Source organism: Megalopta genalis, chromosome 6 (genome assembly GCF_051020955.1).
Source record: "Megalopta genalis isolate 19385.01 chromosome 6, iyMegGena1_principal, whole genome shotgun sequence".
Taxonomy (NCBI): Eukaryota; Metazoa; Arthropoda; class Insecta; order Hymenoptera; family Halictidae; genus Megalopta; species Megalopta genalis.
The window spans coordinates 230,165-256,976 of record NC_135018.1 but is presented as its reverse complement, the minus strand read 5'-3'; the positions used below and the strand labels follow the sequence as shown (position 1 = coordinate 256,976).

Genomic DNA, 26,812 nt, shown 5'->3' with positions numbered 1-26,812 from the left:
GACAAGTGACAACCGATCTAGAGAAGAATCGGTTTCGAGTTTCTATACAGTTTCGTGGATAGAAAGCTCGAAATTCGTTGGTCGGTGACGCGATGGAAGGGGATGTAGAATGACGTAGCACGCAGTGCCGCAGGCAGCAAGGAACCCCGGACGGCCGACCGAAGCGGTGCGTGCTAGCGACCCTGTCATAAAAAATGCTGCCGACGAAGGTGTGCATTGTTCAAAAAGGCAGAAATGGCTTTAGTGCCGGAAAGAATATGGCTCGAAATCATAAATTTAGAAACGGTAAGGAAGAAGACGATGGCTCTACGAAATTGAAAGCCCAACGAACGTGACCCTTTGTTGACTGCACGTCGTTCGTTGAAGGATCGTCAATTTGTGTCTCGCTGAGCCGAAGATTTCTCGTTGATAAAGGTTTTTTTAGGGATAAAAGGAAAAGGTCGTTCGTCCCGGAGAAAGTTAGACGGATGCAGATTATATTATCGTATATTCACGATCGATTTGTTTTTTCTTCGCGCAACCCCTACCGTTGCTTCCATTGTTCGCTCATCAACTGCCGATAACGAACATTAAGATCGTAGGAAACTTTTTTACTCCAACGGTACGCTAGTTTGTTCGTATTCGAAAATAAATTCCTACAGAACCAGCTCGTGCGACAGCGATATTAATTTGACGAATCTCGTCGATGCAATTTCCACGATCCGTCTACCTAATTTCCTCGACTATAAATCTTACATGCGAACGTGCGTTCCATGTAAGTTATGTTATGTTACCACACCTCGTTACTATTACACGTAATTCGTGTAAAGAATGTGGCAACGAGTGCCGTGTCGCAACGTTTCGTTGCTCGAACAATGACAAATCTAGATCGCGATACATTACCACGTGCTGTCAGCCATTACATGGATTTCGCGCAACGACAACGAGATTCGGTGAGACGCGCGAATGCGGTTCGATATTTAATCGTGACCGTTGGGCGTCTCGTATCCGTGGAACGATGGATCGGACCGCAACGTTGAAACGACGTTCGAAACGTTTACCGATAATGCCGACGAAGATGAACACGTTGTACGCGAAACCGTTGCGCTCCGTATTATGCCACAAGCGAGGACATAAATGTCGTAATATCGTAAATCACTTTTTGTACTTTCTACGATGCTGCGTTTCATACGGTATATATAAATATTTTGTCTCGCAGCTGTCTATAGAAACGGAGTTCTACCGTGTGACCGGATAGCAAAATATTTGGAACGTTATCGTGAAAAGTGACAAAGTCGATTCATAATTAGGCGTCGCGTCGCCAGATTCGCGCCTCTCTCCGGTGTTGTTCGTCGTAACGCGTCCTTTCTAGACAATAATACGCAGCACGAAAGAACGGGTACACCGCCAACGATGCGCGTACGCGTCGGGGCGTGCGTGCGAGAGTGCATCGACTGCGTTACGCGAGCCGAACGTAGACGGCGTACACGGAGTGCGTTTCGAGCGCGTCTGCGTGGTGCGTCGCATCGGTGCATGCACCAGCTCACGCACGGGAGGTGCATCGTGGGGAGCAGCGCACGCAGGCCCTGTCTAGCAGCCGGGTAAAGCCGAATACCACGGCGTAGACCGAGCAACGTTACTGCTCATGCTCAGTAAGATTCCTAGAGCCCGGAGAGCCGAGGCTCGCCCGTGGAATAATTGATCCAATCGAAACTCCGCTCGCTCCCGCCACGTTTTGTGCACCGACGCGACACTCTTTATGTAAGCTCCCCGCGTTAAGGTCGCGCGCATCTCGCCGCTCGATCCGCGAGTTCCCATAAGGCGGCCAACAGTGTGTTCCGCGCCGTGATTCACAGAAAAGGAGTACCACCTTGCCGCATCGACCGTACGGGGAACGCGGACCGGCCGACCACGATCGAGACAACGACGAGCAACAACAAGTGTCCTGGTTAAACGATTCTCTCCGCCCCGCTTCTGCCCTCGCTTGGCACGCGCCAACTTCTTTACCGTAATTTTCGTGGAACTTTACGCGCGACGCTTTCCGGCGTTGCTGCTTCGTTTTTATTTCAAGGCCGCTTCGACTCGACTCGACTCGACCCGACCCGACCCGACCCGACACGACCCGATCCGACCCGCCGTGCCACCGTTCCGCCGCTTTCACCGAGGAGGAGGAGCGGGTTAGCAGCCGACAACGGGACGCGACGCGATGCCGTTCGATAACAGCGACTGCCGTACCATTGGAACGCGCCTCGACGGAGCCTGTTGATACCGGGGGATGATAATCCTCACCCAAGATCGGTCGATCTCGAACCGTGGATCGCGAGCATTCCGTAACAGCAACCCGTCACGCTCTCGCAAATTTCACGGAAAACGAAATCGAACGGCGTGATCCTGCGGCGAGGGGACAATTTTGGGGAAGAAGCGGTGGTTTCGGAACGCTATGCTGCAAGTCGGAGACGATGTGGCATCGAGGCAGGATTTACACGGTACCGGGATGACGCTTCGGTTAACGGTTTGCGGTGGGGGTGTGGCCGTACACCTTCGCGAACGCCTACGCGGAACGTAGAACCGTGTAGCATCGATGCGGCTCGAGTCGAGCTGAGCCGGGCCGAGCCGTGCCGAGCCAAGTCGAGCCGAGCCAAGCCGAGCCTTGCCGCGCGCAATCACGGGATAGTCGCTCGAGGTAGACGCAGCGAACAGTCGGTCGGAGGTGCATGAACCGCCGCGTGGCGCTGCCGTCGCTGTTGGCTTGCCACCACGGTTGCACCGACGCCGTTCGCCGTCGTCGACGACGACGCCGTCACCACCACCACCACCACCAGCACCACCACCACCACCACCACCATCGCCGCCACCACTTCTACCACCGTCGCGACCACCACCCCTCTCGCTGGCTGTCCGGTTGGTTTACGATTCTGACAGTGGCCCGAGCGAGCGGTGACAAGGGAGCCAGCAGTCGTCAGTGCGCCGTCGTGCCGTGCACGGTGTCCGCGTGCCGTTTCTCTTTAATGGTTCGACCGCGTGGCCGGCCAGCTGTCAAACGCGTATCCACGGAGTTCGATCGTCGGCGACGAGGTAGCCGCTTCCGGTTCTCGCGCGTACCGCGTTATCCGATATCGAAGATCGATCTCGTCGGGATGCAGTGAAGTGTTATTCCTTTCGCCGAGACCCGAGAAGAAACGGGGTCGACCCGAATTTGTTCGAGCTCGAACGAAAAGGTGTAGTTGCGCCGAGATCGATCGACCGAGGAAGGAAAATGTGCGTCGTTTTGGTAGACCCGTCGAGGGGATTTTGCCGCGCGACCGACCCCGCGACCGGCGCGCGCACGTGAACCGTTGACACCATCAACAACGCGTCGCGCCGGGGGTTCGTCAGGGGTAGGATAGCACCGACAGTCCCTGGAGGAAGCGTTCGCGAGGAGAGATGACCGAGCTGGCGAAGGAAGCGTTCGCTTCTCGTAATTACAGCCTCGCCGTCGAAATGTACGAACGGAGCTTGAAGCAGCAAAGCCCCAGCTTCGATATGCTGGTCGGATACGGGGATTCGTTGGCCAAGTGCGGGAGGATCAAGGAGTCTATCGGTGTTTACTCGAGGTGTTCGGCGGTCGGATCCGTCCCGGCGGACAAGCTGAAACACCTGGCCAATGCCCTCCTGGAGGAGGTGGCAGGCGTCGCCACGACGATCGCCGGCTCCAGGAGGAAGGTCGAGACGTCGTTCGCGTGTCCCTTTTGCGAGGGGACCTTGTGTCAGCCGGTTACCACCAACTGCGGCCATACCTGCTGCAAGGCTTGCGTGGAACCTGGCAAAAACTGTCGCGTGTGCGGACAGAAGATCGCCGCTGTGGGTGAGACCAATGTGCTTGTGCAGAGGCTTGTGGAAAAGTGGTGGCCCCGCGAGGCGGAGGCCAGCAGGGCAAGGCACGAGGGTGACGCTTTCGCGAAAGAGGGACACTTGGGTCAAGCTCTCGAGAGGTACAACCTGGCGATTCATCTCGGTGAGTCAGTGTGTTTTGGAATTACTCTTGGGCCTCGCCGGAGGAGAGACCGCGAGTCGCGAATTTACCGGTATGCTAGCATAGAGAGGCTATCGGAGTCGCGCATCGGTATCTCTTCTTAATCGACCACGTGCTGTCTGAACGGCTGTTTCGCTGGCAATTTTCTTGGAATTTCCTAGGACTTTCGAACGAATTACGCGTATATCGGAGCGCCGATTAAAGAAGAATCGGCGTGTCTCGGTTCGGCTCGTAGAAGCCTCTAGGGAATTTTCTCTATTCGTCTTTGTCTTTATTTTTACTAGCATCGAGAGAGCCACGGTCCGCGTAACTGGTTAACCATTAATATCCAGGCACCGATCGGTGGAAGCGAGTCGTACTTTTTGGAGGGAAGGAGGCGCGTCGATTACGAATGGTTCATAATACATACCTCGATAGAATAAAATAGGATTCGACCAATCGCGGTGCTATGCGCTTTTTCTTTTTTTAGAAAAGCATAGTTATCAAAATAACGAACGACAGCAACATAAACGATCGGCTTTCCTCGCGTGCTTGACCCAGGATAAGACTTGGATCGTGCGGATATAAACAAGCTATATCAACGACGCACGGTCAGTCGTTTCCATAAAGAACGATCGCAGATACCGCTTTCCGAATTATCGTAATAAAGTAAATTTAATTAAACGAGAGTCTGTGCGAACCAAACATGGATGTTATTCTCATTTTTCATTTCATAACGTTTATACGTACCGTTATCGCTGCAATAAGCTTTTAACTTTGCGCGGCTTAAAATAACGCAACGTATACACTCGCCGCATCGACGAGACACGATTGTTCTATAAATTTACGCGTTCTTCTACGATATTATTTATTTTTGTACCGTAGACAAAGTAAATATCAGAGTCGTGGAAATCTTAATCAGAATCGTATACGTTGTATTTAATGTCTACCATCTCTATTCGACGAGAACATAACGGACAGGAAGATGGAAAGTAGCAAATAAAGATATTTAATTATGTGAAGTTTATTCGATTGGTTTCTCGCGCGAAGGGTATAAATAGAGCGACTTCGCGTCGCTTAATGTTTTACTACGAAAATTCTGTAGTTATAGCAACCGAATGACTGTTCCGATTTCATAAGTGTACACAAGTACATGTTGCATTCGAATGTGACTTAATTTCTATTTACATCGCTGGTCGAACCAATAAAAGCGTTCGTTCTGCTAAAAACGTTGAAATATACATACGTGTCTGTGTAATTTAGCGTGCGACACGAAATTTATACACGAAATAATCGTTGAAATGAAAATTCTTATCTGCTTGGAAAACTCCTGCTTTCTATTCGGAGGAAAAATGTTGAAGATCGTTGTGAAATTAAACGTTATGCTCGACGAAATATCGATTACATCATTGTTTTCGTCGTTCATCTGTTTCAAACGATATTTAAACGAACGCGCGCGAGTCGTTTAACAGAAAACTCCACTCGAGCTACTAAAATTCTTGCCAGGGATTACAAAGTATGCAGTTACATAAAGATCATTACGAAACAGCGAATCCGGATAACGTTACGAACCGCAGAAGATCGAATTAATTTGCATGTATCGATTACAAAGGTAGAAAAACGGATCCCGAATAAGAACGATTTAATCTCGTTGGTCATAGACGAAAGAGTATATGTTTAGAACAAAGCCGCTGTGAACGAACCGCCTGAATGATAAGGCGCCCGTTTTTAGCCTGTGCAGAGAAAAAACAGGTATTCCATTCAAATATTCAGCGTGAGTAGGAATATTCTAGTCGTAGTGTCATTCGCTTTATGCAATGATTCGCGTTTTTATAACGTACGCTGCGCTAATTGGTATGCGGTTGGTCGATGATACTTTATATCGCGTGTAGAAAGATACACATATTTTGTCTCGTTTACGCGATGCTGCGAAACTTTTTCTCCCCATCGGTGAACCTGATTCGTTCATCGCGGTATTAATTAATTCAAAGTCTGCAGAGTCGTCGATCGTCTGTCGCTTGCGTCAATATGACACAGCCTCCGCTGGGCTAACGTAAATAATCTCTGACAAACTAGACCCAGCTCGCCCCAAAGGCTTTTCTTTCACCAAGAAGGAATTTAGTAAGTCGATCGCGCGGCTATAGTACCATCTTATTTGTATTTTACTATCGCGTCGGCTCGATAACAAAGCACGGATGCAACGAGAGCAAGCAACGCGAAGATCAAATCTTTTATCGCGACGTAAAGAAACTCGCGCGCAACCGGATATACGTGTAACGAAGAAAAAACTACGATATTCTTTTAACCGTGAATCGGTAACCGATTGAAAAATTAATGCCCGCTCAATAAATAACGAAGAACGTTTATATTTTCGCAAGCCGTTGTGGTCGATAGTACACGTATAGTTGGATATCGGAGAATCGTTAAAAACATATTGCATACGATCGTGTGAACTTACATAATAACGGTCGAAACGATAGCGTTCGCGAATTCTTCGATAAATTTTGCGGAATTCCGACGAAAGTACGACATTGCAGAGGAATTCCGTTCTCGAGGTCGTAACGCGTCGCGAGGTCCAGGCATCCGATAATCACGGCATAGCGTCATGGATTAAAAAATAGAAACGGGTCCAGCAGACGTTTCGTCGTCTGGGAATCCAGACAAAGGAGCCAGTGCTCGTCGTCCGACTGCAACGAGGTCGTCAACCAGACCCCGCTCGAGCCGGAGCGATTAAAACCCATCTCTGGCAGAGAAAAAAAAGAGACGTATTTGTTATTCCGTTGCAAACAACTTTGCGCGAGCTCCGACACATCGAAATATTCATATTTTTACGCACGAGTTTCGTCGCTCGCGTTCGCGACGCAATTTAATCTCGAGAACAACGTTCCGTTATTCACAATTTGTACATTCTCTTGAAAATACACGAGTTCGTTCGAGTTCAACGACGGAGGTATCGAAACATCGAAAAATGCTAAAAGTGTCCGCGATGCGATCGAAAATGGTCGGTTCTTGAAACGAAACGTTAATCGATCGAACAAAAAAGTCGCGTTACGCGACGAAAGTAACCTCGATTACAACTTATTTGAATTTCCGATCCAATCGTATAATCTCCCGGTGACTTCGACCGGTGCATAAGCCGTTCTAAGGTAATCGAGAGAAGCGATTCTCTATATAACATCGAATCATCGTCGCCAGCTGTCGATTAATCAACGAGATAATTTAATAAACGCGGCTCACCGGTGTCTTCTTTTGTAAACGTCCGAGAAGCATCGCTATTTCTGTAAAGCTGTATTCTCACTGTCTACATACACATTAACGCAACCAGTCGCTAACCTCTGTTGAAACATTCTTCATGGGAACTGCGGCGCGAGCAGTGCAAATATCACCGAGTAAATGCCATTGAAAAATATTTTGACGGCGGATTGGCAACGCGAACGACCGGCAATATAAGATGCGCTGTACGTACTGTACCGCGGTTGGATTTAAATCTTGCTAGACATTAATATTTATTTGCGAAGGTCTTCGATCGATATCGTAACATCGATCGCACAATACCGAAGAACGAGCATCGACGTTATTTACTTTTCCAAGTACAAACGAAGCGCGGAATAGCCTAATATCCGAACGTTTTGTTATCCGAACTGCGTACAATTTTCAATATTCGGTGAAACGAGAATCTTATAATTATATCAAATTATACGTATTCGCAGTTCTCGCGTCTCGTTGTCGTCGCATATCGAGCACCACCATCGTGTCGAATGACTTTGAACACTCGGGTACCCCTACAACGAGCTCCTATATTACGTTACCGTTTTATATAACTTTTATGTAATTATATAAACTTTCTTTTTTACTTATTTCACATTTATTGCCGCAATAAAGTGTCATTTTTGTTAAACATCGAGCGTGAAGAACTTCTACTTCTTCCTACACACCCTATCCTCTTCTACTAGGGTACTCGCGGGGACCACCCCGGTTATCGAACGAGCGCGTATCGAATCTTATCGTCCAATTTCGGTAGTTTTCCGATAAGAAAATCGTAGGCTCGAAACAGATATCGATAGGAAATGTGCCAAATAGCGACGATCTGGTCGGACATTGAAATATTTAACCGGAAACGAAGAATATTGTACAGGGTGAAAATCGATGTTCCCGTAAATGCGAATTCGGCCGAAGATGCGCGCAACGCGATCCAAGGTGAAAAGAATGTTGTCCGGAGGACCCGGTTACCGAGTGAGGAGATAAGACGAGACTGTAGCCGGCAGGTAAAGCGATTCTCTCGATTCTACTGGAAAGAATAACCGAATCGATCGCATTCCTTCTCCCAGTTTGGTGCATGCAAAGTGCACGCGGGACGGGTTCCTCGCGTGTAAAGGGACGAGGCAAAGAAGAAGGTAAAGGAGGAGGTAAAAGGGGAGGCAAGGGAGGCGGTGACGGCGACGGCGACGGTGGCGGCTACGTTCGAACACGAACACGAAGACGACGACGTCGGTAAGTTCACGGCCAGTCTGAGGCGGTTCTTATATAATGCTGCGAGAGACGGAGAGAAAGAGGTTCGAGGAGAGTGTAGAGTGTAGAGTGTAGAGTGTAGAGAGACCAGATTGTTTCGAGCCGCCAGTCCATTGGACGAGACACGGTACGCGTACCAAGAACACAAAGGCTTGCTTCACTGCCTGGTGTGCGCCACGTATACGCGCATCCGTCACGGAAAATCTAGCACGAATTCGAGCAAACGCGCGGTGCGTGCACCTTATTATGCTTTCTCACACGCGAGCGAGACCAACGCCGGTCGAATGTTGCTGGTTCGCGCGGACGAACCGAATAATATAAAGCAAATAAAAGCAAATATAAATAAATATGAAGCAAACCAAAGGCGCGTTAATCGCGATCGGCCCGCGATAAATGCTCCGCTACTCTACAGTTTTCTCGTTTTCAAGGAGATAGTTTCGAGTCGATACGTTCGAGGGTTAAATTCCGCGAACAGAGTCACGGCTATTTTTCAATTGTTGCACGCAGTTTGCTCGACCGCGGCCGAGTCGTATGGGCAACGCGCAACGCGCAACGAAAGAACGGTCGAACCAGCCGTAGAACCGTCGCCGTAAAACGTAATCTCCCGATGACGAAGATAACGAGGACGATCCCGGCAAGGACGATTAGTCACGAAGCACGGCTTACGTGTTATCGCGGCTACGCGTCATTGTTCTTGGTAATCGTTTAGCAACGGTATCCGATAGAGACGGCGCGACGATGCGACGGTGTCCGCGATCTCGGAGACCGCCACCGTGAGAAAAGACGAGCGTCCGTCGGTACGTGGTTAGAGCCGGCGAGGCAAGATTTCGGTGTACCTTACCCCGCGTCGAGAACAGAAATAGGGAGTACAGAAATCCGAGGGAATTTATGTTGCAGCGAGCCGTGCTAATTTAGCGGCGCGTTTACCTTTGACGTTATTGGTCGTAACGATAGCCACGAAATTGTAACCGGCAATTTACGAGTCGATCTTCGCCAAACTAGAACGAAATACATTTATATAATTGTTCCGAAAGTTACACAACCACCGTTACCGCCGCGTACGCCACGGACTGGAAGCGGCGCGACGTTCGAGCGCGTGGCAAAGATTTCCGACAATACGCGGACATTATTTTCAACGTTGCGTATCGCGCGAGAAGCGTGCCGCTATCTATAAAAGGGGCTTTCAGCCTGTATTTTCCGTAGAACGAATCGAGCCGCGCGCGATATACGGCGATTCGAATTTATTCCCGTGACACGGAACGCGTGTCCGACACAGCCGAACCGAGAGCATCGTATGACCGTATATCGAAGTCGCTGTATCGCGATGCGGTTGGAATATGAAAATTACGTAAGCCACGGCAACGCAGGAACTAAATTTATAAAGAAGCAAAACGAATCGCGTAGTTCGAGAACGAGCCATCTGCGAGACTCGTAGCCCTGATCTCTTCTTTGCTCCGTTGCACCTGCGCCGTCCACCTGGGTCTTTCAGCCGGTTACGGTAACTTTAATTTCTTCTCTGCACCAGCGCGTCGAGCTAAACTTTCCTTCGTCGCGCTGTTCGCTCGACGCGGTCGATTCGTTTCGTTTCGGTTCCATAAATTCTACCAGGTCGGCGTTTGCTTGATTCCGCACGGTTCTAATTGTTGTTCGTTCTAAGCGGTTATTCGCTCTCTTGCGTAACAAAGTTTTGCAGCATCTTCGTTAAGTTTGAAACGGATAGATGCATTTTATTAATTTTATAGCGAGGCTCGAATTTAACCGTAAAGCACTGTTCCGTCTTGCAACGGAATTTTCCTGCTGTGTCCGCCTGACTTTCTCCGGGACGGACCACCTTTCTTCAATCCCTAAAAAACAGTTTATTTACGGGGAACCTTCGGTTCAGCGAGGCAAATCGACGGTCCTTCAACGAACGACGTGCAATTGACAAAGGTGTCGCGTTCGTTAGGCCTTCAATTTCGTAAAGCCATCGCCTTCTCGTTGCAGTTTCTAAATTTATAATTCTTTCGAGCCGTCTTCTTTCCGGCAATAAAGTCATTTCTGCACTTTCGGATAACGCACACCTCGTCGGCAACATTTCCTTCATTTCCGCACTGGGTACGACAGGGACTTCCGAGGTCCCTTTCCACCTCGCGACGAACCAATGATCTTGAAGTTTTCTCTCGGCGAGAAGCATATAAGAACGAGAACTCTCCACCACCGTAGTTCATTCATTTTTATTCCTGCGTAACCTCGTCCATATCGTTCAAGGTCGCTCGTCGCTCTAGTCTACGTTTCGTTCAGTCTATCGATTCACGATCTATCAAGTAAAACAGTTGTTCATTTTTAAGTAAACGGACAACGATATCGTCCTATTCCGTCGCGCAGCGTAGTCGGACTTACAACCCGATAGATAGTTAATATCGCGGAATAACGCGATATCAGGTGCTCGCATCGACGCACCGCTACAGTACAAAATACGCGCGACTCTCTCGATCGACGCTAAGAGGGTTATATCGATAATGTCGTTTTGGATCAGCGTGTAGAAAAGGATCGTTCGGATTTCTCTTGGCATACCGCGGTAAAATTCTGTCGATAGGCGATTCCGATAGACGAAGCGTCGACGCTCGAACGGTGGATCTTTTCGACGAAAACGCGTACAGCTTCCTTCGACGCGTATAAAAATGTCAGGTTCGGTACAGATATTTTTCTGGCACCTGTTGCCCGATACGTACCTTGCACGTTCGTAAGGAGATCCCAACGATTAGTATTTGTTGCTTCGCGATTTCTAAGCATCTCCCATTTCCCACGCATCGGAATTACACGTTTTTCGCGTTGCGAGAGCCCGACGGTTTTCCCAGCACTCGCTTCTGTCATCGAACGCGCCGCGTCGCATGCACGTGCTATATAAAGTACAGCTTGCACTCGAACGGTAATTATAGATCATTTTGCAGAAATGGGATACCGCGATTTGAAAATACTTGGAAGACAATGGTCGCGCTCGCGCTCTTGGGAAACGCGTCCCGGCGCGAGACATTCTTCGAGTTCCCAGACAATTTGGTTCCACCGTTTTCCTCCTTTCGCGATCGCGGCTAGCCGTGCATCGATCGTGCATCGATCGAGCATCGTCGCGTACCGTTCGATTTTTCGGAGAAAATCAAAACTGTGGGTGGGATAGAAAAGTAAAAATTTCTTTTTACCTAATTCGCTTGTACCGATATCGCGAAGTTACGTAATCCAGCATACGATTGATTCGGCAACATTTTGTAGTCGTGCGCGACGATCGAAACGAACAAAAGATACAAATGGCTTTGGTCGATTTGTGTACGATGTAATATTCGTGCAAGATATGTACGTACTTTTATTCTGTAACGTGTAACAGCTGTTAATATCGATGTTTCTAGCAAGGAATGCGATTAAAAAATACGACGGTACATCGTGGCCTTTACAAATTACACCCGGCGGTACATGTATATCCGCATTCAGCACTACGACTGCTTCACGGTGCTTCGATTCGTTCTTCAAAATGAAAACAGCTGTTCATCTTTAATTAGAGGAACAACGATACCAATCGATTCCTTCGCTTAGCGTGATCGGTCTTACAAGAGAGATTTTGTAATCGCGGAGTTTTTTTAGTATCGGGTGTACTCGCCGTGCACCCTACAGTTGTTAAAACGATTATTCGCAGTTCGTTGTTCGAATCGCTCGATCGTATCGCAAGTGCACGCATCTCTGAACGCTTTTCTAGCACGTTTCGATAATTATAGCTACTTTAAGAAGCGTGGTATAAGATTTTATGAAACGTGTACACCGAACAGATACATACGGATACAGAAGCGCCGATGATTATTCGATTATAATAGTCTACGCGATTAGATAGACCATTAAGATTGGACGTTGTATTGTACGAGTCGATCGGCGATTACAAGCATATTAAGCGATAAAACGTATTACGAACATGTCGCTACAGACTCGACGATTTAAGAATTTAACGACCGCGACGTTGCATATTATCGGAGCAGTTCGACGAATACGATTTGCCCCAAAGTCAACGATCGTTCGCTGTACGCGATCGACGCGGTAGTCGATGCGTTACCAGCAAAGAAACGTATCGAGCGATACGAATTAAAAGTTCATCTTTTATTCCGATAGGATGTACATTCCTTAACGGGAAAGATTTTTACGATCGGTCTTACGGTAAGTCTTGTAACTTTAGAATGCCGCAAAGGTATGTTGATTCGAGGTTATATAACGACAATATCGAACGTCTCTTGTTCCGTTTATCATACGTACAAGCTCCGTCTCGGTTCCCCATGGTTTCTTTCTTTCTTATCGTACACGAGAGAGATAAGCGCCAAGGGATTATTACGCCGCTCCCGCGGACTTTGTTACACACAATATAAACACGAGCACGCATTAACCGACATTGTTCGCGAAACGTGTCCTACGGAAGCAGTTTTCTCTATCGACAAATTGCATATCGGTACCTTAATGGAGGAGGGGGGCAGCGGGTGATATAGAATTTTTAAAAATATTTAGCAAATAACCGAGAAAGTCTCTCCACCGTCGTTTTGGGACACGTTGTTCACGATCCAATTAAAAGGACCAAAATCTCTTTCTTTAAAATTATTTTGAAACGCGATACAACACGATGTTTAATATCGCCTTAGGGTCGCTGCTCCGGTGCAAAGGGTTGATAAATCTCGTACGAGATTTCAATATTAAAGAAAATAGCGCGCACGTTGAGCCCGACTTCGATATAGAAACGGTTAAAACGATACGATCAACGGTATTTACCGGAGCTACCCGGAGAATACGTTGTCTCGCGACGGTGTTTTCCAGAAACGTTCGACTCACGCGTTCGGTAAGTCCCGCCGAAAATTTTCCGCGACTCGTCTTCGGCTACTTTCTCGGGTTCGACGCACGTATATGGATCGCTGCCAAACTAGGCACGCTTGCTCTATTCCTTCTTACCTTTATCTCGAACGGAAAGCCGGCGGCGGGAGGACGTGGCCGTGAATTCTAAAGAGCATCAGGGACCAAGGACGCATCCGTGGTGTTCGAGCGATTCGCAAAGAGAGCAACGGGAAACGACATCGTGTCAGGGCCACGATCGGCCAGAGGCCGACCGATTGGAAACGTGGACTCGTGGTTTTCGCGAACGTCTTCCCACATCTAGAAATATTAATCCCTCGCGTCGGAGCGTCGATCGTCGGATCGACGTACAGAGTTTATTCCGGTTCGATCGAAAGAAGTTTGAAATCGCACGGAGACGGTGTTCCGGGACTACCTGCGGAATGAAAATATATCTCCATGAAACGACACCGCCAAACTATTTTTCTTTCGCGGAAACCGTATAATTCCTGATTCGAACGAGACTAATTTCGAATCGTTGTCGCTTCGAACGCGGTGGCAACGATATGCAAATGATTTTTCGCGTTTATAATTTTCTTGGGCGTATCGCGGGTCACCGTTACCGTCTATCGATTTTCTTATCACCGTATTCGTATCCGTATCCGTTGTTACGAGAATAATTGTTTCGCATTATCGTGCGCGCGCGCGTGTACACATTTCCCCTTTCCCTTCACTCTTTTACAAAATTCGGTTTTCAACTCCCGCGATTCTCCTCGTTTGTTTCGAGATTTATCGGTCACCGAACCGCGCCCAAACGATATAAAAATAAATATGGAGAACCGTGTGTCGGAGACAGTTTAATCGCAGCGACACGAGAGAGGGAGGAGGACAGGTCGAGTTTCGATCGACGGATGGGTACCATCGGAGCAGAATCGAGGTCGTGACCTACTTCCAGCGATGGAATCTCAACGATGCATCGAGCCTCGAATCTCTTTCCTTCGATCGCTCGCGTTGTCCGCCGCGATTCGCGACCACTGAAATTCGTGGTAGAATGGAATCGCTCGTGAAATATCGGCGAATCGCGCCGATTTTCACGCGATTTTCCGCTAGCCGATAGCGCTCCGATCGGTAATTATAATCGAACGCGCGCGATCGGCGAAATTGAACGAGAGTCGGGCCACGCTCGACGCGAGCCAGGGTGATGCACGACGTTACGCGAAGGCGTGTGATTCGCACGTTGAAATATCGTATGCGACATCGCGCTACGTGTTTACATAACGCTATTTCTAGCGTCGCGTCGTGACTTTATTGAGAAAACAAAATGAGTCACAGAGAAACGTGGTAGTGGGTGCAATGCCGAGGGAAATATCGTTGACATCGGTCGCGAGGCTACTTTCCACCTTTTCAACCCTCGCGAGCCTGTATTTTGTTTCGCAGAAATTGTCTAATATCGCGATCGATACGATAACCGTATCGATCAAAATTGTATCGTTTAAATATTTACGTGTTTCGCCGAATGCGTTGCAAACTATCGCTCGTGTAATAAGAGAAAAACAGAAATGTTACGTAAAACGCGTCGTTGTATCGCCAAAATGAGACGACGAACCTGTCATTATTTCTCGGTCACCGTAGTTATCCTTTCGATGGAGTGTATCGCGTTGGCCGGACGTTTCGAGCACTCGGACTCCTTCGAGATCGGTGCTTTCGCGGCTAATTGCCGGAACAGAGCGCCGCGTTGCGGCCGCGTGGCGTCAATTTTCTCGACGCTTTCGCGAACGCGGCACCTCGGGAGCATCGGGAAAGCATCGCGGCAGCTACTCTCTCGCCTTGACACGAATCGTGTGCGCCACGATGGATTAATTTCGCTCGGTGTAATTATATAATCGAAACGCTCTCTTGCGGATTTATGATACCGCGGCTCCAACCGAGCGACGCGAGCTTATCGAATCGACGGGGACCGACGCGCGACGCTTTCCATGATCGCGTGGAAAACAGGCCGTGGGAGAGATCGGTTCCAACGGACCGATTTATTCCGAGACGATCGAAGATAGGACGCGGTATAATTTCAACGCCGAAGCTCCGCCGATCGTTGCAACGAGACCAGGTTGGGGCGCGATCCGATTCAAATATTCGAAACGTTACAAATTCTGCGATACGTTTCAAATAACGTACTATCTTCTCTGGTTTCGCGTTATTTGGAATAAGCGTGTATTGGCTTGGTTGGACGTTCGCATCGCTTTTCTTCGCATTCTTTCGTTACATTCGTAATTTATTCGAAATAACTTTTCCTCCAACTTGATATCCGTTTCTGTCGTTTATTATTATATACGCGCGCTTTTCTGCCGAACTTTTCGAGGAAGAATCCTTTCGCATCGTAAACGGAATTTCGTTATAAATATATTGCTATCTCGCTCGTAAATACGATCCATCGGAATTAGTAAAGTAACTTTGTTGCTTGGAACTTAAAAGCTGAAGAGCTATCGTTTACGTAATATGTACGTACGCGTAGCAACGATTCGGATTGCGGAATCTGCTACACGCGAATCGATATTCTACGTTGAATCGCGTCTCGTGGTCGAAGGTCCGCGTTGGTCGAGGGATTCGTTGCCGTGGATTGTATAGGTTACATACGGGTGGTTTGTACACGGATATCCGAGGGGGATCATTTGTTAGCCGACGACCGCTCGAATTCTGCTTCGATTGTAACCTCCAACGAGGAATGTGTACGCATGCCGAGATACAATTCGGGTTAACATTTGCTGTAAATACGAACGTCCGTGCTTCCTATCCGAAAATTCACGCGCGTTGATCGCTATTGTAATCGATGTTACAACGAACGTTTCGACGAACGAATAAATCTACCAACCTTCGGCCGGAACGAATAGTCGCGATAACGTGGAAAAGACAAAGGCGAGCGACACGGTATCGTCTCGAAAATTTCTTCGAATAGAAGTCGAACCGGATTCGGATGCGTCCGGTTCGACAGCGTGTGCACGTGTGTCGCCCACTCGTCGCCGCAAAATCACGTTACGTAAGGGGTCCGTCGAAGTTCTTACTCGTTCGTCGTGTCGGGTCGCAAAATGTGCTCGTTGACGCATGATTCATCGTTTAATCCGGTAAATCGACCAACTTCTTTCATGCGCCGAACAACGACGCGCGCGTTATTTCGAAAGGAACACCGACCGCCAACGATTCTGCTAATCTTCGGGACGCGACGCGATTCGCATCGTCCACGGTTATACCGTTCGTTCCAAGCTTCTCTCGTACGCTTCTATCGTCTCGACGAGCTCGAAGGCGATACCAACTAATTTAGCCTTCGTTCGAGCGAAGCTTCGCGCGAAGAATACTGGTCGTTCGGCGTGCTTCGCAGACAATGGGGCAATGTAACTGGAGAGGGCGCCGACGCATGCTAAAACAACGTAGAAACGTGAAAAATCGTTTCCTGTACAACGATTCGCTTTCACGAGAATTCGATATCACAATTTGTCGAAATCCCGCCGGTCTTTTGCTAGATTGCTCGATACTTCTGTCCAATCTTCTGTCAAAATCTGTAATTTTTAATCTGTACGAAGCTGCTGGGATTCGTGAACGTAGAAATATTTTCGATTATGATATTCGATCGATGTATTTTGCAATAATATACGAGTTATCTTCCATTTTATACCTCGACGCGTTGCGTCGAATAAGTAACAAGCAATTGAAATTCTATTTATAAATAAGGAAATAATCGATTTAGATCCGTACAAGTAATAAAATAACGAACCAACGAATAACAAACGATTAAAATGGCACGAACTTTCTTGGTTGCCTAATATGCATATTTCTCCCGTCCGATGCGATATGTGCAACGTATAACGGAAAAAGAGATTTCTTAACATCGCTACCTTGGTAATTAGAGAAATTGGTGGAACGGGCATTCGTCGAGGAAACCTAAAACACTAGAAATGAAACCTGATGACTCGAGTTCTCTCTCGGTGACCAATTAACCGTCCAAGTTTGATCAGCACTTGCGATTTCGAAAGACCACGCTCGCCTGCCACGTCCGATCGATCGATCCCGCAGGCGAGAACTGTCCAAATAGAGCAACCGGTGCCGATCGCGATTTTCATTCGTGGATCGTGAACTGGGGCATCGCGGTCGCCGATTCGATCTTTCCTTTTTTTCTCTTCTTCTTCGTCTGCCCCGTTTCGGTCCGTTCGATCGCGTTCGCCGTGTAGAGCCCGTTGCGCGCGAACACACGGTTGACTTTAACGCGCTTCTAAAGGATCGTTAAAGTTTTTTCTTCCAGCTATGGACACCGGTTTAACGCGTCCCGGCGCACGTGACGCCATCGCGCCGTAGCGAACCGCGTCTAACCCAGTTTTCCACGGTTTTTGGCGATACGATGAGGCAACGTGTCGCAACGCGGGAATGTGTCGCGTTGCCGTAGCGGCGCGCATCGTGGAGCAGGAAGCACTTTTTTCGATCGAAATCGCAGATTCGTGCCGAATTTTATGATCACGGATTTAGGATAAGGAACACCGATGGCGCTTCCTTCCGAAACATCGACGCTCGCTTCGAAACAGCAAACAATTTCGCATCTTCGAAACTCTTGGTTTTCTCGCTCGAGTCACTGGACCGTGATAGAAGCTTTCGCGACGAGCGCGGAAAGATTTCGGGCAACGTTGTCGTGCTCGCAGCCAAAAGGATCGAAACACGGTGGTCAACAAGTGGGTACACGCGTGTGCCAAAGGGACGTTCCAGCCTAGATCGCGTTTTCGTACAACTTTCTATGTAATCGATTTGCAAAGGAACTATAACGTCTTTTGCACACAGTCGCGCGACGTTCGCTGGTAAAACTTTGGTCTGTAAAGGCTCGAATTGCAATATGGATGCGCTGTTGAGAATCGCGTACTCGTTATCGAGTACGATATTTAAAATCGAGGTTGGAGAGCGTAATTACGTGCAACGAGAGCCAGCGATTTTTTCGGCGGCACGGTTCGAGGAAGCGAGAGACTTTCTAATCTGCCCCCGGTCAGCGGAATATTCAACGCGCGGTGAAATATCGCGTACAAATCGCGATTAGAGGTGACGTTTCGTTGACACGGTTAGCCTGGAACTGGAGCACGCGTGTTTTTTTGTTACGTAACCGGAACACACGGGTCCTTGCGTCGCGTTGCGGATACGCGGAAGGTATTTCAATTTTAACGTGTGGTCGGACAATCGCAGAAGTCGAGTCGTGTTTAACCCTAAATAAAATTTAACGATTTATATCTATGGTTTTAAGTCGAAGCAATAATATCGTTACGCTTTAACGTAAGCTTCCGATGCAAGCATCCAATAAGATAGCAAATGTTCTACCTTTTCATCTATTAAGACATTATTTCGCAGTAACCGGCTCCACTATTTTGAATTTCGAGGTTCCAAAGGGTTCTTATTCGAGAAAACAACGATTGGTGGAAACATGAAAATCTAAAAATCGCGTTTTTGCAATAAATTACCGCTTTTTCAGAAGCGGTAAGAAACGCTTCGAGTCACGTAAACAATTCGGGTCAAAATAAGCCCATCTTCGTCGGCCAACGGTTACATGAAAATTGTGTCGACGCGGGCTATAAGTATAGATAGAAGAAAGTATTATATAACCGTAGGTCAAATAAAGGTTTATTGAATCATATAACCGGACTGTGTGCGACAGTCCATGTTTTTGCAGCGCATGCGAACGTAGAACGAACCACGAAACGAACGAACGGTTTCATCGTTTTCAGAATATATATATAATTGTAAGATATTTCGAACGATATTTTTTATACTATCGGCGGTTCCTAATTTTTAATCGACGATTAGTTTTATGTACCGAGATCGCGTCGATCGCGTTTGGTACAGTATAATTCGCATCGCTGGGAAATGAAAATCGTTTTCATTCGAGATAAGTGCGAGCGTTACGACAAACCGAACGCGATCGCGATAGTGGACGGTTTATTATTTTGCTGGCATCTCGTTCGTTTGAAACTTGTCACACGGTTTCGACCAATCTGTTTAACCTTTAAACACTTGACATTGTGCAGAAAATCAAATTTACCGTATCTTAGAATGCAGACGTTATCGCTGTGATTAATTACATCGAGATACGGATTTCTACTTCAAAGTAGAGATCGTCCGATGAAAGATTCCGATATCCCTTCGATAACCGATAATTTCTATTATTGTTCGACACACTAAATCTACCGGAGCGCGGTCAAACGATCGCTTCTCAATCTCCGAGCAAAATTATTAAGTTCAACGTTTTCGCTTCTCCGCGATTTGCTGCACGACTTTTACCATAATATCTATCTTTGTTCTTCTTTCGTTTCCCCCCGATAAATCTTACTTAGTTTTCTACCGTTATCTGCCGTGTAAGCGCTGGAAAAACGTTTGGATTTTTATACCGATATCTCCGCTCTGAGATCGCAAACTTATTATTACTTATTATTGGTTTTCCAAGGAAAATGTCGTCCGATCGTGTTTTAGGTACAAGCCTACGTAACAGATTAGAAATACGTACTCGGCGTTATCGTTTCGATGTCGTGTTCGGTCAACAAACGTGGGATAAAAGGGTTTCGCTCAATGTTACACACGATATTCCTTCGCGCGACCCGAAGAACAGGAAAGCTGGCCGTTGGCTTTACGTAATCGGTAATAAATACGACGGCAATCGATATCTCGGACTGACACCCATTGCTGAATCAGACCGAATCGAGAGCCGTTAACAATCTTCGACGATTAATTCGAGAGCAACGAATCAGCTGGTTACACATGGAAAAATAGATTTCGTTGGTCCACGTAATTTCACTTTTACCAACGAAAATGTACTCTTTAAACCCGCTTCGCGTAGAAATCTACGCGCACAAATTTATAATAAAAATGGCTACGCGCGAAGAGATCGCTCTTCGACCGTTGCAAACGTACGCGAGACACTTTCGACTTCGGAACGTTTCGGTGAATTTAAGAAATTGGTCGACTCGAGGCTAGAAAATGTGCTCGAAACATCTCGATCGTACCAAAATGCCGTAAGGCAAACTAATATCGTATTCTTGAACTCTGCTGCAACAGCTGTTTCAAATACACAGGGAAAACTGTGATATAAAATTAACGAAGTTACGACCAGCGATGGGAAACGCCCAGAGTGCCGAAACAGTCATTACGTAAACCGTCCGTTAGACGCTCGCGACGAAGCGTTCAACTTTTCAGCTACTACCTGAAACTTGGTAAAACGTACGAAACGAAAATGTGAAATCTCGATCGAAGGCAAAGTTGAAAATTGAAATATGCCGATACAAGCGCGACTCGATCGTGACGGATCCGGAATCGCGCGCGCGCGCGCGCGATAGGCATAACGTTCTTTGTTAAGTATGTTAGAGATATCTTAACAAATATTTTACATCGATGTATTCGCAGTGCAAATTATAATCTTTCTATATTATAATTTGCATCGAGTATAGTAATATCGAATATCGCGATCACGAATGATTTATTACTTACGGTTCGTAATTTCGTTCAGCGGTTGTAACGTTCGGAAAAGACGGTCGAAGCAGAGAATCGGTGACGGTGGTAAATGAAAAAAACGACGCACAGAAGCTCGGAATAATGAAATTATGTAAGATTTTTTTCGCGTTACGTCACAATGATTGTACAATTGCTTTTCTAATCTTTAAAACGACGTTCAAAGTAAAAATACGCTCGGAGCTACGGTTGGACGACGATAATTGCCGAAGAATCTTATAATATTGACGTTATGTAATTATATAGATACTTCGTTGACATACCGTATCTTTTATTTGGTTACGATAATCGTGATACGCTATGTCCGCAATATTTAAGAAAGCATTCGTATAAATATAAATTCACTCGAGAAGATGAGCAAACGTTAACGGCGATCGAGGGGATCTTGAAACATCTATCTTCGAAAAAGTACTCGTCGCTAACGTGTAGTGCGAATAACTATAGCTCCGTGGTAACGTTCTCAACATTAGCGATATTTAAACGAAAACTCGTTTCAATTGTTTTTCCATGACTCGAAAACGAAACGAATTTCTTTGGAGAAGCACAGGCTCCTTTCGCGGAGCAATATACGAACGAATCTAACCTCGAAGGAATTATTCTTACGTATTCCAACGTATTCTTATCGGCGATCGTAATTTCAATATTTCAAGAACTTGAAAATACTTTCGTTTCGTTTGTATTTCTAAAAACCAACTCCTGTTGGTCGCAGCCACGCAACAAATGTTCATTTTGCTCGCAGTTTTTCTTATAATGTGAAAACGAAGCGAAACGAAGATACATCGGTGCGATTCGCGCATCGCATTTTCTCCATTCGATGTGTTCTCTCCATCGCGGCATTGTACCGCTCGCACGTTTACACGTGGTATTAAATACGTTTGGTATAAAAACTCCGCTATCCGATCCTACTACCGGCTTATCGGCAAAGGAATGCATATCTGCGAAAGCGATGGTAAAACATCGATAGCGAACGAACGAAACCTAAAATAGCAGCTAGTTTCGAGAGCACACACACACACTTACGAATGTTTACATAATTTTGCTAAATACGATTACGCGGGTTATATTACGCGGGGTACGGGATTTCCCGATGCTCGGCGTTCAACCGACGAGACGATTTTTGATAGAAAGAGTGGAAACATTGGTAGTTGGCGGGAAACGCCCAAAGTGGCGGCGAACCATCTGGGATAGAATCGTGACCGGTCGATACGCGCGCGGGCCAGTTACGTAAAAGGGAATAATAAGAGCCGTGTACATGCCGAGGAGGCATATTTGCCGAGATAAGATAGAGGCCGGACGCGGTCACGTGCTCATCGTGCTGTCAAACTTCTCTGTTATGTAAACTTCGCGCTTTCCTGGCGATTTGCCATTTATCCGCGGCCGTGGGTCCACGGCATCGGGGACTCCGATTTATTTTTGGCGGCGCTTGCACGCGTCGTGGATACTGCTACTCTCTTATCGTTGCATCCAGGCCGAAGGAAATCAGTTTCCTGTAACGGTGCCCGGCCATTTATGAATTTTACACGCTCGTCCAACTTTCGTTCGGATCGTTTCACCTTTCTTCGCGTTTCTTTTTCGGCGCGAGTTTAGGGTCGAGGCGGTAGAGGCGGTAGCCGAGCTTGTCAGCAATCGGATCGAAACGATACGTACGTTTACGCGCGCTATATCGTTAGCGTTGGAAATATAAAGGCATTTGCCGGTCACGATGCTCGTGACAAGGCTCTGGATTTTTATGCAAAATAAAAATTGTACACGCTAACTACGAGTCTACCGCGTAGACGTTGATTCGGTTCTTCGATAGTTTCGACGACTTGGAAATAATGCGACGGTATTTTTCATGATTTTTATGTTTTGCGATCCATGGTCCGTTCGCGACTCGCTGTAATATAGAACACCGATAGTGTTCCAGCCGCGTCGCGACACGTATTAACGCATCCGATGCGAAGTTTCGACACGCGACAGGGCCACGCAACGGTGAAACAAACGGAAGAGTTTTTTCTGGCAGCATCCAGTATTCGGGGGCGTGTATCGGCCAGCCGCAATATCCGACGCGAACAACAGTTTCCCTTTATCGTGGCGTCGGCCGGAAAAGAATATCGCGCGGTCGCGTTTACATATCTGCGGTCTTTCCTGGCGAAACCGGAACCACATTGCCGATCATCCACCCGTTGTGACCGATAAAAAGTATTCGTTTCCCTCTTTGTAGTTTCGTTTTTTCTTTTTTTTCTTCTTTTTCTTTTTTTTCTTTTTTTACGAGCGTTTCGGTTACGTAAAGTCCGCGCGAGCAATTTTTACATTGTTCGACCACATTTTGCCGATGAGTCGTTCGATAAACAATCGTCGTGCAACCGTACGTCCATAAATGTTTACCAACGAGTTACAGCTGTACCGAGACACGTGTACGATTTCAACGGTTCAAACGGAGAGCTCGAAAGTCGGCGTTTCAATGAATTTTGCTCCAGAGTAATATATATATATATATATATATATATATATTTCGTCGATGTCACCGTTCCGACCAATTTTTTTTTTGTACGCGTTGTCGCCGCTCTCGGCCTTAGATTCCGAAATAACGATCAAAAACTGTCGCCGATGTCGTCTGCATTCATTTGCGATCGATCGTTCGAATCGTTTTCAAAATGTTATCCCATTTTAAAACGTGTTCTTAAGTTTCGTTCGCAAGAGTAACCGAAATCGAATCGATAATCGTTACGCAACGTCCTTTTTCGCATCGATCGGAACACCGGTGGTGTCCCCGAGTACGCGATACTTATCGTGGACGACGGTGTACAGCGTGCGTCACGGGCGTGCGGTGTTAAAAGGGCCAGAGAATCGGAAACGTTGGAATCGTCGCGCGAGTAAGATCGAGAATCGTTGCGTCACCGTCGAAGAGAGGAACATACATAAATTCCATCGAAGGAGATCTTGGAACACGGCCAGAGGGAAAAATTTACGCGCAGATATCTGCTCGGAGCGCGAGCGGAAGACTCGAGATTCTCGTTTGAAACAAAGGACCGGCGAGCGATATTACACCGCGCCGACGACGCTCCCCTTTCGGTTTATTCGCGGTTTTCCGTGTTTCGAGCCGCGAAACTTTCCGCGCGAATTTTCTGGTAAACAATTTTCTGGTAAACGCGCGCGCACGGCCTCTGTCAATTTTCGAGCGCATCGAACGCGATCGCCTCCTATTCGTTTCCACGTTAAATCTGGAGTTAACGAGATTAAATCGTTTCACGTACGTATTCGGCACGCTCTCGCGTACTTGTTGCCAAGTTGATCGCCCACGTAAACACCTGTAACAGGTCGGGGCGCTGTAGAAAAATCGTGTCCTCTATCCTCCCCGACTCCTCTCCCCGTAATATCGTACATATTCGGTAAAACTTTTGTCGCGGTTATCGATCGCCGGCCCGTTTCGTAACGCGTCTTCGCAGATGGCGCGCGTAATAAAAGGATTCATTTTCGAACGATCAATTTTAAGTCGTTGAGTCGACCGACGGAGGCCTGCGCGGGCTCTTGGCTCTTCCTATGCCTTGCTGGAACGTAGAACGAATTATGCGCTCGGTCAATTGCAGCGACGAGAAGCACCTTTACGGTTTCTATCGTTTCACTCTGTTCAGCTATTTTGTCCTTCTCCCGTTTTTTCTTTTTATCAGACTTTACATTCCGAATCGTTTTACATACGATTGCAACATGTCGTTTTAAAGTAATTTCTTCGAATTATAATTATCGCGTGTTACGCAATTATCTGCTACGTTAATAATAATCGTTGGAACGCGTTAGCATTCTTCGATATATTGCATCAATTCGAGTATATTATATACGCGATATTTCCTTCCTTACTCGCGATACAAATACTCCCCTGTCTTTTATTTCGTTTCTTTAACATTCTATATATATATATATCAATTCCTAGTTGCTAGTTTCTTATTATTGTAATTTCTAAACGACCCGATGGCGTAACATTGACCTACATACATTTCTTTCGCAGAGAGTTATGCAAGACTTTGAACTATTTTTCGACAGCTTCTGTCGTTTGCTGTTTATAATATTTTACGCGGGAGAGTCGGTTCGTACAGAATCCTTTTTATCGTCGAACGACGATATATCGCGTCGCGACGACGCTCGCTCGAGAAGCTTTACCGAACCGTGTACACATCGAATAGGTTCGATATTCGTTGCCGAGGTGTACGCGACTCTTCCGATCGGCGCTAAAAGGATCGAAGCAAGGCACGAACGAAATACGTACGACCAAATCCTTGGATAGGTCGGTTTCATCGATGATCGGTGTCTATATCGGTTTCCGCTGTTCTCGGCGGTCTTCTTTTTACCAACGGGCAGGCGTTTAAAATGTCTCGAGACACCCGGTACGTGCCACGAAGGAAAGAATCGCGCGAACAGCGAAACGACCGAACGAAAACTCGAAGGATCAGACGAGAACAACAATAGCAGTGGTAGAACACGTAGGTAGCCGATGCGCGTCGCGTAACGGCAGCACGGGCCGAATCTATTTGGTTGTAGAGATCGGCCGACTGATTACGTAACGATAGATTTATATAAATGGTTACGTTGACACCAGAGCCCCGGCCGTAGCTGCTTCGGCCATCGTTATATTATCTAACGAGGAGACGAGGAGCGGCGTTCGTAGGTACATATGTATGCATACACGGATATATACGTATACACGGTCGATGATGCATCGTTTCGCCGATCGATGGAACTATGTATCGCGACGATCCGTCGATGTGCTTCCCCTCGACTCGGACGCGCCGTGGATTTTCATTTTTGGTGCGCGCGAAACGAAGGCGTCGACATCGGCGTTGGCGTCAGCGTCGGCGTCGGCGTCCGCGTCGGCGTCCACGTCGGCGTCCACGTCGGCGTCGGCGTCGGCGTCGGCGTCGGCGTCGCGTTGTCGGTTTCCGGGGCGTCCCCATTGCTGGAAAAGAAGCGGGACGCCGAGCGAGGATCGATCGGCTGGAAAACGCATGATTTCGTCAGGTTGTCTGCATGCGCGACACTTTCGCCCGGCGGTACGCAGGCGCGCAGGGTCGACGTTTCTGTCAATTACATAATAAAAACCGTTATGTAAGGACGAGCGGTACACGCATAAACGTGGCTGGTGTTCAACGGCAGCGGCGGCGGCGGCGGAACGAAATTAATCAGTTCGATCTTACAATTAGAGCGACGGATACACAGCGAGACAAGACACACGAGCACGTCAGCGCACTGGAGACCTGGGAACGAGACCGGGGATCGCAACCGGTGTCTAACTCTAGGACAAAACACGTGTTACGCGTTCGTGCCTGCTCCGTACAGGGTGTTACGTTATTCGTTCGTCCGTTCGCTCGCGAACTAGACGAAACTTTTCAAAGGATCGGAAATAATCGAGAGAATTTCCTGAAATATCGAGCATTCATATTTTTGCCCTCCAAATTGATCTTTCGCAAGTTCTATTTACCTTTTTACGATTCGAGTGAATTTTTGTATTTAATTCGAATTTATATACTTGCAAAATTTATTTGAAACACGCCAGTCAACTTTGATCGCGAATAGAACCTTCGATACACCTCGAATCGTCGACGACTCGGCGCGTTGGTACAATTATTATTACATACTTTATAGAGTATCCATCGTACGAATGAATTTCCTCTGTCTCTTATCTTGCTACAGAAAGACTCGAATATTTTTAAATCGACCGCCTTAATTCGATAATTATCAGCGTCGAACACGATCGTGCGATAGAGCTGCCTCGCGGGACCAGACGCTGCATCGTCCTTTCGAAGCATGTATGTACGTATAATCTAATAAATTGCTGTACGTTGCTTTACGAGCACGGTAACTAGAATACGCTGTCATCGGGTTTGGCTAACTCGAGTAGCTCTTTCGAAAAGTTGATCCAATTTGTATCGCTTGGTTAATATTCCTATTGGGAATAGGAAGCGATCGTCCCCGCAGGGAATTTATCCACGGATCGATGGAGAACGTTTAATC

General features: G+C 47.2%; 1 protein-coding gene across 3 annotated transcripts in view; it reads left to right on the top strand.

The window, feature by feature from the left end:
- The first annotated feature begins 1,649 nt into the window (after positions 1-1,649).
- LOC117218480 (LON peptidase N-terminal domain and RING finger protein 3) overlaps positions 1,650-26,812 on the top strand; it is a 44,656-nt gene continuing 19,493 nt past the window's right edge. The window contains exon 1 of one of the 3 annotated variants that reach the window (XM_076523320.1): positions 1,650-3,973. In XM_076523320.1, coding sequence (XP_076379435.1) covers positions 3,403-3,973 — 571 coding nt within the window. In that variant the 5' untranslated portion in view covers positions 1,650-3,402. The remainder of the gene's footprint in view (positions 3,974-26,812) is intronic. The other 2 variants (XM_033466906.2, XR_004489776.2) reach the window with 2 other exon arrangements.